Source organism: Cryptomeria japonica, chromosome 5 (assembly GCF_030272615.1).
Source record: "Cryptomeria japonica chromosome 5, Sugi_1.0, whole genome shotgun sequence".
Lineage (NCBI taxonomy): Eukaryota > Viridiplantae > Streptophyta > Pinopsida > Cupressales > Cupressaceae > Cryptomeria > Cryptomeria japonica.
Window position 1 is genome coordinate 336,128,286 of NC_081409.1, and position 15,532 is coordinate 336,143,817.

General features: G+C 36.4%; 1 protein-coding gene across 1 annotated transcript; it reads left to right on the top strand.

The window, feature by feature from the left end:
- The first annotated feature begins 4,859 nt into the window (after nt 1-4,859).
- LOC131051243 (protein CURVATURE THYLAKOID 1B, chloroplastic) lies at nt 4,860-9,177 on the top strand. Its single transcript, XM_057985663.2, has 6 exons — nt 4,860-5,155; nt 7,411-7,508; nt 7,635-7,721; nt 7,937-7,999; nt 8,114-8,151; nt 8,269-9,177. The coding sequence occupies exons 1-6, from the start codon at nt 4,972-4,974 to the stop codon at nt 8,324-8,326; spliced, it is 528 nt and encodes a 175-aa protein (XP_057841646.1). The 5' UTR covers nt 4,860-4,971; the 3' UTR covers nt 8,327-9,177.
- The last annotated feature ends 6,355 nt before the right edge of the window (nt 9,178-15,532 follow it).

Genomic DNA, 15,532 nt, shown 5'->3' on the forward strand with positions numbered 1-15,532 from the left:
CCTTCATATACTTCTATGAGAGTTCTTTGTATCTAGTTTTCATCTCTCTTTTGGGGGAGGGTTTTTTCCCATTGGGTTTTTCTCTCTTTCCCCACTTTGTGAGAGATTTCATTGCATTGTTTTGCATGCATTTGCATTTGTACATGGTACCTAACATGGCCTAGTAGCCGGGACCCATCTTGCATTGCTTAGTTGCATTGTAGACTTAAGTGCATTCCCCTAAGTTGCACTTAAGGGGGGGTGTTGGTGTAAATAATTATTCATCTTGGATATTATTACACTTTACTTAAGTTTACTTAGGAAATGCATTTCATAGTAGTTTGGGTATGAGACACTTGGGTGTTTGTGCCACATAGGGATAGTGTGTGTAGGAGAATTTCCACCTTTTGTGGACTTATCTTGTTGTTACACTCCACATTCACTGGGTGATCCACCTCATGTGGAATATTATATTATTTCTCCTACCTACCCACACCTATTTCCTACCTACCCTTGTTTCTTATTGAGCCACATGTCATGTTTGTGTGCTCACATATCCATATAGCCTTGCCTATATAAGCAGGCTCATATTCATTGTATGGAACAACACTTGATGATCCAGTTGATCATTATTTTCATCTTGATAGAATACAGTTTATTTCTATCATCTATTTTGTTCTCTCTTATTTGTACTTTCCATTGCCTCTTGATCTTGGCAAAATCTCACATGGTATCAGAGCTGGTCCATGTCTCACAGAATATGTAGAATCTATGTACATCTATAGGTGGGATCTACATAACTCTATAATTAGTTGTTCCTCATAATTTCTAAATCCAAGGAGCTAATTTTAAAGACTTTCAAAAACCTCTAAAACCCCAAACAAGGCACCCAAAGATGACTCTTCATTCCAAACATCCCAATTTTTAAATTGCCTCCTCATAATGCAAAATGAAATTGGTTTTGGCTCCAATACTTTCCCTTCAACTTAGTGTTAGGAAAATCAACTATGCCAATCAATAAATTTCCTACATAACCCCTTGATAGAAAAGCATGCATAAAAGTATATAGACAACCAAATGCAAAGATCAAATAAATATCACAAGATAACACAAGATATACCATGGACAAATTATCATAGAGGAAAAAATCTAGCCTCTAAAATAATTTATGCTCAATGTATTAATTAGCAATGAAACATTACAATAAACTTACAAAGCCTTCATGAACCCTCTCAAACATCAATTCTTTTCAATGCTTCCAAGCATGTAACCACACATCCCGTGCCATGCTTCACATATGTATTACTCAAAAGAAAACTTAATACAATTATAACCAAGCCAAAGCATCAACTTGCCAACCTTAATCCACTAAACATGTGCTTACTTTTATACATATAAGCTTGCACAAATGCAACCAAGTGTTAAAGTACAACCATGTGACTCAAAAGTATGAGTTCACAAAATTGAGTTCGCAAAATCATTGACCCCACATTTACTTTTTGGTACTAAGTTTCCCAAATATAAATACTTTTCCCATGTCTGACCCACATAAAGTATCTAACACAATGTTGCATACAACTTTACAAGTGGCCCCAAATAGTTATTTAATTACATAATTAAATTAAATCAATGTTATACAAGGTGTAAAACACCTAATCCTAACACCTAGGTGCCCAACAAACATTACATTAGATGCAATAAATGACAAAATACAAAGAGACACTTGTTGCCTCTTTCCAAGCGCCCACTTGGAGAAGTCCAACAATCACCCATTTTCCCTTCACTTGTCATTAACCATCCCATTCTAGGCATCCACATGTAGAAAAATAATATTAAATATTCATGTCCACAAGTAACCTTTACTTGGTAGTGGAACCCATCACCCCTTATGAATGTATTTCAAACAACACTAAGAACAAATATTGAAAATTAGTTTTCCAATACAAATTAAGTACCTAGGGACACTTTCCAAGGATGTTGGAACCATGCAATCTGACATAGGATTTACAAGATAGATGACACCTTAATCCTAACAATGATAAAGATACTTAATGCAAGAATTTTTAAAATATAATTAAAATCTAATTACCTACCTATGGATTCTAAATTCCTTTCAATAATAGATTTTTTTTTTGAATTCATAAATCGCTAACATTGGGGTTGTTCCCTTTCCCATTAAAGAATCAAAAGGATTACAAAAATACAAGAGTAGGAGTACAAAGGCCACATGGGCATCATGAAGTTAATTGGGGAGTTTGTGAATCACAAATCTCACACCATCTACAAATTCAAAGATTCTTTCCACTTGCTCAAGCGTGAAAGAAGGTGACATATGCCTTGGAAAAAAGAAGGATCACAAGGTTTCCATATTGCCATAAATAACTCCATCTTTGAAAACTAAAATAACTTGCTTTCCTCATTTTTGAGAGTTTCAACAATGTCAAATACTCTTCCCCAAGACAAATGTTTCCATATTGTCACAAATGACTCCATCTAGAGAAAAGAGAAACAACTTGCTTCCCTCATTTTTGGGAGCTTCAACAATGTCAAATACTATTCCTCAAGACAAATGTTTCCATATTGTCATGAATGACTCCATCTAGAGAAAAGGGAAATAGCTTGCTTTCCTCATTTTTGAGAGCTTCAACAATGTCAAATAATCTTCCACAACTATCTATCTTGGGGGTTCTTGTTGAAATCCAAAATAGATTTGACCATTGTGAGTTGTAAGTGAGGCACTACCAATTTGTTTGATATAATCTTTGTCAAACCCTTGTGTCCTTGCGCTAAGGTAAAGAAAGCCAAAAATTTACCCAACAATTTATTGTCATGAGCATGCCTAGAAATAGTTGCCAAATATAGAAACTAGCATAATACCTTATCCATATATTCAATATATTAGAAAAACACACCATAATTGAATGATGATATCATTGGCATCACAGGGAAAATTTGTACCATTTACCCTAATGATTTCCATCTCTCACACTAATGACATTGTGCCAATAGGAAGAAATGTAGCCCAAAATTGAAGGCAAGAATGTTGAGAGCTTTATACTCCATCAAATCAAAAGATCATTGAATCACCTCCACTACCAACAATTATGTTTAGAAATCTATGAGAACAACTACGACAATCATAAGATTTATTGCAACAAGTGACCCAAACATGAATCCAATACCAGTTACCTTGCACTTGTGAATATGGCAATCACGCCACAAATTCTTGACAACATTACATCGCCAACATACCCCCACACACTCAATTTGCAATCAAACATCTCTAGTTCACTTTGATTGCATGCATAATCAACAAGTTAGTTTGTGACTTTATTAGCTTCTCAAACACAATGCATAATCCCAAAGTCATCAAGTTCCTCAATGATGCTCCAAATAGATTCTAAAATATTTTTTAGCTTCCAATTTAGAACATTGTGGGTAGATATTGAGTTTAGCTTTCAATTCAGAACATTGTGGGTAGATATCGAGTTTATGCATATTTGAGAATCACCTTCAATATCTACTATGTATACATGTTTTTCTTTGCACATTTTGAGACTTGCTGCTAGAAAGGCCCAAAACTTCCTCTCATTGTTAGTTCTTGACACCAACTTCTTAGACAAGGTCCAAATCATTTCCCCTTTATCTCTTAGATGCACTCGGTGTAAAAAATCTTGAGGTAATTAAAGAAATAAAGATGTATAAAAAGGAGTTTGGAAATGAATACAAGAACAAAGTCCAAAACAATATAGAGAACCTGAGGAAGCCCTATCTTAGAGTATTTATAAAATTATATACTTCTTACTTCAATATGAAAAATGTTTTATATGATATAATATAATAATTTTTTAAAACCTCAATAAGACCAAAGATATAGAGATAAAATTGACCATTTTAGTTTTTTACATTGTTGATTTTCTATTTTTTTTTTGAGATGAACTCCTCTATTTTTCTCAATTTTCTCCTCTTTGAACATATTCTATAAAGAAACCATTGCTAAAATACCTACGTATTTGACTTGAATGTCACTATAAAATTCACACTCACTATTTCAATTATATGATAGACACATACCTTCTCTTCCTGTTCTTAAATTTTTAACCTCTTCAATCTATCCATACTACATCAAAATTAATGCATATTAGGGGAAGGGTACGAGTAGTTATAGCTAACTTAATGGACCCTAAGCTTCTAAACAATACATCGAATTTTGATGAGTTTTTTTGGTTGCCTTTGTTTGTAACTTAAGTGCTTACAACTGTTGTTTGGCTTTTGGGTGGTTACAATGAATGTTGTGGGATCCTTTATGCACACAAGGGTCAAAAAGTGGTCATTTTGAGTTGAAGTCCCAAACATATTCTCTATTACCTAGTTAACCTTTCACTTTGACCACCAAAAAATTTGCACAATCGATCTAATACTTATGCGCAAATGCAAAGTTGCACAATTGATACTATCTCTTTTCCCAACCATTAGATATACCAATGGATGGTTATTAGCCTACTAGATATCTTTTTAATGAATTTTTAATTAACAAAATCCAATAAGTCGTAATTGAAACTCTTCCCATTTTAAAAAATAAAAACGTAAGAGAAACAAATAAAACCAATCTAGAACTATAACACCCGGGTATAAATATGATGCCAGCCTCTTGAAAAAGTTGAGTCACAATAACAAAGTTGAGTCACAATAACATGATAACACAAAATGCCTTGAAATCGAAGACATCTGCGCCGGTTGAGTTCCGCCACTTTTTAAGCCACGTGTCTTGTTAAACCGAGCAAACCCCATCTAGATGAGGTGGACAGCAGGTGGCATAGAGCAACCAATAGGAGGAAGCAAAACATTGCCCTCCCTATCCGATTCTTACAACCCAAGAATAGGGGTCACGTTATTTTAAAACCCACCACAAAACCTGCGGAAGAAAACACGAGACAAACGACTGCATTGCAGATACCTGCAAACCCTAGATTAAATTTTTTTGGTTTCTCCATGGCTGCCTCTCTGCTTAACATTTCCGTCAACTGCTCCACTCCTCGACTTGACGGAGCTTCTTCTGTCAAAGCATCTCACAATGTTAATGCGTTGACGCTTTCTGTCAAGCTGCCGGCTCTGCCTGTCAACGGGGCGTCACAAAAGAAATGTGCGCAGGCCCAGAAAAATTTGTACATTGGAGGTAAATTTAACAACACTGCTCAAGATTTCTGTTTCCTGTGTTAATGCGAAATAATAGATATTAGCTTAATGACTTTTAAGACAACTAAATAATGAGATTTTAGTGTTTGCTAGGTCGACGATTTGATGTAATGGTTGACGTCAATTAACTGAATTTCACTGGATTTTAACTGAATTTAATTAACTGAAACTCTTATATGATGGAACTCTATTGTATACTTCACGGAGTTTGGAAATACTTATTTTGTCATTTCTGTTAGTTGACGGGAATCTTTTCCCTCGGGTTGGAAAGGGCTATGGCTGCGTAGGCTTGCAAAAGACTCGAATCGTATCAGTTTTTTGGTCTGAATAGGGTGTGATCAATAGTAGGAAAAGCCCAGGAACAAACTGGAGGGAGTTTCCCGTTATTTGTCAGGAATTTATAGCAAATAGGAGAGTAAATTATGTCAGTTTTTCCCTGCTTCCGTTGGAAATCAATGTAGAAGTTAGCGAACTACAATATTTTTTAGTCAAAACTTGAACCTTTACATCTAAGCACAATGTGTATATCTTGGTTTTGTAGATACATGCTTTTTAATGTGTCAATTGAAATTTTATTTTAAAAAAATATTTGAAAAGTCACCAACATATTAGTAAAATTCATATAAAAATAATTAATTGTGAAAATTGGTCATGAAAATAATTATAAAAAGTTTAATTTTTTACAAAAAGTAATTTATTTAAAAATTTGGGGCTTTTTTTTCGATAGGATACCCAAAAAAAACTATGAAGTCACCTTGCTCGAAACATAATTTCAAATCTGTGGCCTTAAACAACCCTGCTCAGAGAATGTCTACAATATTATGAAAGGGTGCAGAATTCTGTTTGCCAAAGTTTTATAATCCCCTCCCAATTAACAAAATCCACTTGAGAATGGCCTAAAATGGCAAAATGAAATTCTGACCAAATTCAGAATGTAAATGCCAACTTCGCTTGGCTGTATTCGTCAACTTGGCCTTTCCCATCCATAAATAACAGATGACTTATTGCATTCCCAAGGTAGGCTGCTTCATGTTTCCCTTTGAGTGTTTCAATTTATTTTTGATGTATTTTAATTGCTTCAGTTTTAAGAAAGATTAGTTTCATATCAATAACATCTCTTAGCAAAGATTGCTATCTCTTTATAATCAGCAAAACCTAGCAGAGCACAGAGTGGTAACATCATATCTCTTATTAAAAATTGCTAACCTCTTGTTTGGTTAATTCTGTGTTTTTCTCTGTTTTGCCTTTGTTTTTAATAAAATCTCTGAACCATATTATGTTATTAGTGTGCTGTTAAAGGTCTGTAGGCCTGTTTTGATCTACCCTTGGAACTTTTTGTATTAAAGGGTTCAGCACCCTAATTTGCTGCTTATATAATAAACAATTTAGAAAAAATAAGTAACATCTCCTCTCAGAAACAGCCATACGTAATTCTCATATTAATTAAGTAGTCCATTCTTTAGTTACTCTCTGTATTTCCCAGGGGAATTTGTACCTAGGTCAATGAAGTTTGGTCTTCATAGTATACAATAAGATAAAACATTCCGATCAGCCCGATTTGTGCAAGAATTATGTCTTGCAAATGCCTTTATTTTTTTGAGAGCAATTTATAATCTTGGTGAAAATTTGGGAGTATATATCTGGCATGCAATTTCATTATATCAATGGCACAAACTTACTCCATACTTGTGTGAATAGATTTGCATCTTTGATGTGGCGAAGTTTGCAAGTATCTTAATCTCGGAAACATGTAATGCCTCTTGTATGACTTAGTTAAGTGTTCATGTAAACAAAGCAGGAGCCCGAGACCTAAGGTTGCTTGGATGGCTTCTTGCTTGTTCCTGATTGAGATTGGAAGGGAAATCCTTTTGATCAACTCAGTCAAGCTTCAGGATGCTACGAAGGAATCCATTTAAAACTTTGCCATCAAGTTCTTATTCCCTACTAATGTAAACCTATAGCGACTTATCGTTTTCTTTTTAATCAAACTAGAGATTTGGATCATTGCCTCTGCCGAATTTTGAGTAGATCTTTCTTTGCAAGGCCAAATTTTCTAGCCACCCTATTTGGCAGTCAAGAAACTTCAAAGAGAGGAGTCTTGGTGCTCAAAATAGGTCTATATTTAAATGAGGCAGCAAATTGTTTGAAACTACTGAACTAATTCAACAAGAACACCTTTTTGGTTACTTTTTTATCAAGGGCCGAGGATCTCATACTACCTTTATTTGAATTCAGGTCATAGGAACACCAAAAGGGTGGTTGTTACAGCTACGGGAGAGTCAGCTGAGCCAGGAACTAATGTTGATGATATATTGAAGAGCGTTCAGGAAGTTGTATGCATGTTAAACGAATTTTGACTATAAATTATGGCGCGCATGTTATATTTGCGCTTAGATGCATTGTTGCTCTGAAGTGTTTGATTTTTCTTGCCCCTCTGGAATAACTTTTTTGCTTTGCAGTGGAACAAGGTGGAGGATAAGTATGCTATTGTTGGACTGGGACTTACAGCTACAATAGCCCTTTGGGGATCAACTGGCTTGATTGGGGTGAGACTCAATTAGTATGGAAGAATCAGTTTTTCTGTAGTGCATTAGGCAAGAAAACATTAAATTCAACAGGGAGTGGATTTCTAGTCATTTCATTTTTTGGTTGGAATTTAGTTTTTTTCATTGGTTTCTATTGTATTTGGCTTAGCATCTGCCTTGTAATAACTCGCTGCTTCGCCATTTTGTCTTTTGGATGTGGACCATTGTATCTGCAGGCAATCGATAAATTGCCATTCATCCCAAGCGTTTTTGAACTTGTTGGAATCACTTACACAGCAGTAAGTTAACTGTGCTTATAATTTTTACAGGTTCATTGATTAGTTTTTATGAATATATTTTGCATTTCAAAAAGTTTATATTAAATGATTGAAGAGATGAATTTTTTGTTTCAGTGGTTTACGTATCGGAATCTGCTATTCAAACCAGATAGGTATAAGGACTTCTGATTTCTTTGTCAGTTTCATATGTGAAAAAGTATTTTCTTGAAGGCAACAATGTAAGCTAGATAGGATTAATGAGATGAATGATCCTTTGTCTGGTTATTCAGGGAGGCCTTACTCAAGAAAATTCAGGAGAATTTCGATCAGATAACTGGAAGCAAATGAGGCAAAAGTGGATATGATTACCATGTGCTCTGTTTTATGCGGGAGCACATTCCTCTATAATTACCGGAGATGTTTTTTCCCCATGAAACTGCCAGAAGGCATCTTACAATTCTTGAGCAGCTTCCACAGATGGATATGCATCAGAACAAGAGGAAGCTGTTCATAATAAGAAGCCTGACAGCAATTCAATTCATGTATTAATCTTTCTTATTATAATTTAGTCATCTCTGCAGACATTTACTCTGCCAAACAAAGATGTTAGTAGCACCATGCGCGAAATTGGCTGAGTAAACTTTTAACACAAAACTCCTAGGCCCAGATAGAGCAAAGAATCAAGGTTCCTCAACGTTTGTTTCCAATGCGTTTCTAGTCAAAGCAAGGATGGCAAGCATCATTGGAAAGAAGATTGTTTTTCAAGATTTTAGCACCTTTTTTCTTGTATGAATACACGTCCTGTTACTAAAGCTATCATGATTATGGCAACGGAATCACGAGTTCTATGTACGAAAAAATCCTGATAGTGTCATAAATTACATTTCTTATATACTAGGGGTTATGAAAAGAGGCTGAAGTGAATCAACTACGGCAGTTATACGTTCCCATAGTAATTAAGGTCATACTCCCTTCTGTGTTTGGGACATTGGTTCACAATATCTGGTGACTGCTTTGGAGTTACACATGTTAATCTGTCCCACTCCACCTCCACCTCCCATTTCCAAAACAGCTTCTTTGCTTCCACTAATGTTGCTTTTTTGGGTATTTTTAGTGCCTGCATGCAGGCAGATTACTTTTGCAGCTGCTGGGTGAAAATAATTCCAATAGATCATCCAACAATAAACAAAAATTAAACACTTTGACTAAGTTGTGTAATGTTGGCCTTCGCTAATTTACTTTTGAAGTTATAACTCATCAATTTAACAATCATTCTTTTGGCTAATTTAATATGAACAGCATTACTGTCCAAATATTTACAAAATATCGGACAAGCTAAGAAGTTAAAAACTAATATTGCCAAGCGTCATATGGCGAAGGCACAAATTTATAAAAGCCAATTTAAAGCTAATACCATTAACACTGACAAGATTCAGAAAAGCCAATTTAATGCGAATACTGTGAGCATAGGAGTTGCTTGTACGGGAGGTGAAGGAGAGTTCTGAAAAATTTAAGTGATAGACGAATGTGGGTGCTGTTGGATGCTGTCATTTATTTGCAATCAGATTCGCAAATAAGATCCGACCATGCTGTGTTCTCAATACTCTTTTTTGCCACTTCAATTCTCTTGTAGTGCTAATATTAATTAACAAGAGAGTAATAGTAGTGCTGTTAATAAACAAAGCTGAAGGTGGAGGCTTCACTTTCAATGATAGAGGTGCACGCTGTGCAACTAATTTCTATGTTGCATAGATTCGGTGGAGCACAAGCTTGAAATTAGGATGTCTTTTATACTCCCCTCCAACCTCCAGCCTCCTGTTAACACAAAAACAGGACTTCATAATGGTAGGGTCTTTGTTTATTTATAGGGTTTCTCTCGACCATATCTTACTATTATTTTTGTTGGTTAGGGAATCTAGGGAGTTGAGAATACGCCAATTTGAGGTGCAGAGGGATCACAGTAAGAAAATAAATTAGTGCCGCATAATGCAACATCTACTAAGATCCAAATGATTGTGGTTCCTGGCAACTGTAGGCTATGATGCTTCATGAAATCCCTGGAAATCAACTCAAATTGGGGCTTCTGGGTCTCGATCGTTAAAAAACTCAGTCTTCTTCAATATCAGAATTCGACATATGCGTTGCGGCTGGCTTGGCAACTTTAGTAACTAGCGCCTTGCAGCGAGTTATCTTTAACATTATGATTTGCCAGTAAAAAATGTTCAGCTGGTAAGAAATGCTCCGAACATCTGGATTATCCTTCTCAGTACATATTATGTCTTGCTGCAGCTGCTATAGACTTGCATAAACCAGTTCTAAATAAATAAGCAGAGCTTTTATTGTTGCATCTGCCATTTAGGGTTTTGCATTCTTGCTAGTAATTGACCATGATCGTTGTAAAATGTGTAGTCTCTGCCAATGCCAAAATGGCAACCAGAACATGGAAAAGATAAGCATGTTACTACAGTCTACATGTGTTTGCTGGATTTTTTCCAATACATCTAGCCGTTGCACTTTGAATGTAGAACACCTGCACTATGTGAACATGTGCGTTTATGACTTTTGGTTAGATTAATTAATGTTTGTAAGCAGTCGTTTTCTTTTGCATTGACAGGTTTGATTAGATTGATGGATAAAAATATCAAATAAACATAGAGACTCTTGCTGTGTTTCCATACAGTTGAGAACACAGAAAATAAAATTGTTCGAGACAGACAAATTTCTTCTTTTATTAAATCATAAAACAAATATTTATAGACTATTTTAAAATTTGGATTACAAAATAATTTCAAACAATTTATTTGCAGCGATCTGGTGCTGCATTGAATTATAGTCAATTTGGAGCTGCTCAGAATTCCCTGTTCTTCTACTCGTTTGGAGCTATGCATCGACTTCTTCTTTTGTTTAGAGTTGCCTACTGTTGTACTACACACTCTTCACACAACATATACAACGATTTCTTCTTTTGTTTAGAGTTGCCTACTGTTGCACTACACACTCTTCACACAACATTGCTGCTGTTGTACATCCTTCTTCTCTTTTAAGAACTGCTGTTCACAAAACATTCTTCCTATTTGCCTCTTGTTGTCTACTCCAAAATTCCCTCACACTCAAAATTTGAATTCACCTACCTTCAATCAATTCACTGCTAAAAACATTAAACAGAGTCTGTGCGCTGGGGGCAAGAGAGATCAAGATCACAAGACAATCTCCGACAGGTTGCTCCTGAGAGGTAGGTGGCTGATTTAGGGTCAATTAATTTTCCACTCTCTTTGTTCAGAGCAGTCTTTCATGCTCAATTTGCAACCAAATCAATAATGCCCAAATTACTTCTTAGGCAATCAAAACCATAGTTGAACTACTCGTGACTCGGCTCGACTCGCCAAGCCCCTGGTAAAAAACTTGGCGAAAACTCGGGAAAAACTCGGCAACTTAAAAACACAGTTAAACTTAGTAAAAATGCATTTTTTTTGCAATTTTTAATGAGAAGATGCATCCAATGAGTCAAGAAATGATAACTCAAAAGAAACAAGCTGATTCTAGATATATTTAAATGCAAAGTGTCTACAAAATCGCATCCTCATGAGGAAAGCTGATGGCTGGAAGCCTGAAGCAAAATAGTAAATTACTAAATAGTTTTTGTAAAAACAAAAGTAAATACATCATTACAAATTACAATTACAACTTCCTCTTCCCAGCTCTAGCAAAAACATGGGGAGAGGTAGAACTAGAGGGTCTAGACTGTCTAGCTGTATAAGTTTGTTGTGGGACTGGGTGTGATTGTGCCTCCTCGCTCGGTATGGTTGATTGAGACTCATCCTCCATCCTGGATGAAGCTATGTCTCCACCTGCCTCTGGCACTGGCAATGAATCCTCATCCTCATCCTCATCCTCATCCTCCTCAATGTCATCCAGCCTGAAACCAAATCCACCCCCCTCCTCCATAGCCTGCCTCTCCAAATCAGTGATGTCAGTGTCAGAAAACAATGGAGGTTGCTCCTGTGATGTCCAATCACTATAAAGATCTATATCATCCATGTCAATTGGACCACCTTCTAGTTCCTCTACCTTCTTTATGCGCAATCGAAGATTATATTGCACATAGACAAGGTCATTGAGTCATTTCTGCGCTAACGTGCTCCTCTTCTTCGTGTGGATTGCTTCAAACAAGCTCCAATTGTGCTCACAATTGGATGAAGTGCAAGGCTGACATAAGACTCTGAGGGCAAATTTTTTGAGATGTGGGTTGTTTCCACCCCAATTTTGCCACCAAGCATCTGCAAAATAAATAAAATGGAAAAGTTAGAAAGCAAAAAGAAAAGAGAAAACATAATTTATCAATCATTTTAGTCTTTAGATCCCAAAATCAAAATGGAAAATGTTATACCTGGGGTTTGAGTGGTTCTTCCTCTCCTAGCCAGCTCTGAAGAGAATAGCTTACCCCTTCCTCCCTCATAATTTTGGAGCTCACTCACAATGAGGTCTCTCTCCTCAACATCAGGTACCATCCTCTCAATGCATGTACTGAGGCCCTCCATGACTTCTCCATTTGAATCTAAGTAAGAACCCCCGAACCTAAAACGAGGGTTGAGGAAGTACCCTGCTGCATGAATGGGTTGGTGGAGCTGATTGTTCCACCTCCTATCAACAATTTTCCAAATGGGATCAAATTTGAGCCTATCCCCCTTGTAGTAATTTTTGATAGACTCCTTGGCCCTATCCATGGCCTCATAAAGATATCCCATTGGGGTTTTATCCCCATCCACCAAGCGAAGAACTCGAACCAAGGGCTCTGACACCTACAATTGAAAAATACAAATTATGAAAAGATCAAAATTTAAATAATGAAGTTACAAATTAGTAATGAGAGACTTGAATCAAGAATAACTAAAATTTAAAAATTAAAGTTTTGAAGTAACAACCTTCACAATCTCTGCAGCCCTTTGTGCAAATTGGTTGTCGAAGATTATGCATGCAACAGCCTCTCTTTCAGGCTTGTTTGAATAAGGTGAGTTAAGCCATTCTCCACTCACAAACATTTGTTTCAAAGAAGTCAATGTAGCAAGAATGCTTTGCAACGTCAAGAAAATCGTTGCAAACCTTGTGACACCAGCTCTCACCAAATCTTTCCCTTGCGTGTGTTGTCTCATCAAATTTAGGACTCAAGGGTGATTGTAGATATATTTGGTGATCCTCCTTGCATCTTCCATAACTGGAGTCACCTACTCAAGTTTTCCTATGTCCTCCAAAAGGTGGTCAAGGACATGTGCTGCACAAGGTGTCCAAAAAAGAGTGGGGTGCCTCTCTTGGAGGATTCTTCCTGCAAAAGAAGAATTTATTCTTAAGAAATATGCAACCAAGTAAAACAAAGCCCACAACAAATGAGAATATTGTTAATGTCTAAAGGTGATAATTCAAAAGGATTCTACCTGGCTGACACATATGTTGTTGCATTATCTGTGATGATTTGCACCACATCATCTACCCCACCTCCATGATGACATGCTCCAACATTTCAGCCAATGTTTTTGCATTTTTCACCTTGTTGGAGGCATCAACAGATTTCAAGAACACTACATTGTCCTTGCAAGCAACCAAAAAATTGATGATGGTGCGGTTCTTGCCATCTGTCCACCCATCAGAAAGAATGGTGCAACCATAATTTGCCCAATCAATTTTTTGATCCTCCATCACTTCTCTTGCCCTAGCAACTACATTTGTGAGCAACCTGTAAGTGCAAAGTGAAATTAGGTTTTAGTACACAATTTTGATTTAATAAACAAGAAATCTAAAAAATAATTAAAAATGAAATCAAGTGGACTATGTAGTAATTTACTAACCTCCCACTCATATCCCTGTGAGAAGGGGCCTTGTACCCCTTTCCTGAAATTGTCATAGCAGTCACCAAATTCAGCCAATAAGCATTCTCCGCCACATTGAATGCAATGTTGTTGAAGTACCAAAAATCAGCAACTGCAATGTCAGTTTTCTCATGTACCTCCTTATTCCATCCACTAGCCTCTAATGATGGTTGTGCTCTAGGTGTGTTTCTGGGCACAAAATAATCACCTATCGACCCTAATTGTTGTGATGGAAGTGGAACAGTGCCAGGTACTCTACTAGAGGAAGTAGAAGCAATGGGCGAGTTGATGGTGGGTTTGCGGATATGTGGGCCATGCCAAGAGCCCACTATGCCCTCAAGTGCTTCTTCTTCCTCTTCAAGGTCAATAGAAACACCTTGAGACTCAACTATGGCTAATCCCATGGCTAGCTTTGCCCTCTCCTTTTGCAATTTCTTCTCTTCCCTAGTTGCAAGTAGGGCATTCATTTGTCTTTTAATTTCTTCACTGGTCCCAAGGCATGCTCTAGCATCATGCCTATCTATTCCTGCAAGGTGGTATTTGAGGCGGTTGATGCCTCCATGACGTATTCTCTCACACTTTATGCATATAATTGACCCAGGATCGGGTCCCTCATAGGCATACCTCCATGCCCCATCTCTAGCACCTCTAGGACGGGTGCCTATAAATCCAGATGGGCATGGATCTAGTGGCCATTGCTCCCTTGCCATGATTAATGCTTACTTAACCTACACATAAAAAGTGAAAAAAATAATTAACATTTTTGTTAAACAATTTAGCACTAAGCAAACTATCTACGTTAGTTTAAATGAATTTAGACATCATTCGAAGTTTTTTTAAAAAAAAAGTAGGGTTTGAATTTTTTTTTGAAAACTAGATTCTTCAAAAAAATTGTGAAAATTCAACAAAACTTGTGTTAAATCTTGTGTAAATAACTTAGAAATGATTTAGACTACCTAGGAATCATTTGTAATCAATCTAAATGCAACAAAAAATAAACAAATTGTTTTAAAAAAACATAGAAAAAAAAATTAAAAAACTTACCTGGAATCTGATTTTCCCTTCAAATCCCCTTCAAATAACTCAATAATCACCCCAAATCACCTTCCAAGCCCTTCCAAATGAGTTTCCCCCTTCTCAGCCCAAAACAATATTGGAAAACAAAAAATGAAAGCATTTTTAAGCCGTTTTTAGCTGATAAGGAAACGCGGGCGAGTTTTTGGCAAAAACTCGGTGAGTTTTCCTGCGAGTAGAAGTCGTTACTACTCACCAGGTCCAAAAACTCGGCGAGTTTTTGTCACTCGCCAAGTTTTCGGCGAGTGTGTCATCTATGATCAAAACTGTCACTGCCCAATGGCTTTGTAAAAAGTCTACAAGTTAATTAATTGACTTTTATTCATGCTCAACCAACTCTCTTATGAAATGATACCCAATTTTAATATGTTTGCTTCTTCCATGAAAAATAGATTCTTCATCAAAGCTATTGATCATATATTGTCACAAAATATGGTTGTATTATCTATTTGTTTTTCCATCAAATCAACTAGGATTCTCCTTAGTCAAATAGCTTGCATATTGATGTATTTGTTGCTATATACTCAGTCAAACCTATAAAAAGGGAAACTACGAGTTGTTTCTTGGAAATTCATGAGATAGGTACCAATCCCAAAAGGAACACATATCTCCATGTGCT

Excerpts from the sequence above, each read along its gene's own strand:
- LOC131051243 (XM_057985663.2), top strand. The coding sequence starts at position 4,972 with ATGGCTGCCTCTCTGCTTAACATTTCCGTCAACTGCTCCACTCCTCGA. Across the intron at positions 5,156-7,410 it reads GAAAAATTTGTACATTGGAG|GTCATAGGAACACCAAAAGG; the intron begins GTAAATTTAACA and ends ATTTGAATTCAG. Across the intron at positions 7,722-7,936 it reads GATCAACTGGCTTGATTGGG|GCAATCGATAAATTGCCATT; the intron begins GTGAGACTCAAT and ends TTGTATCTGCAG.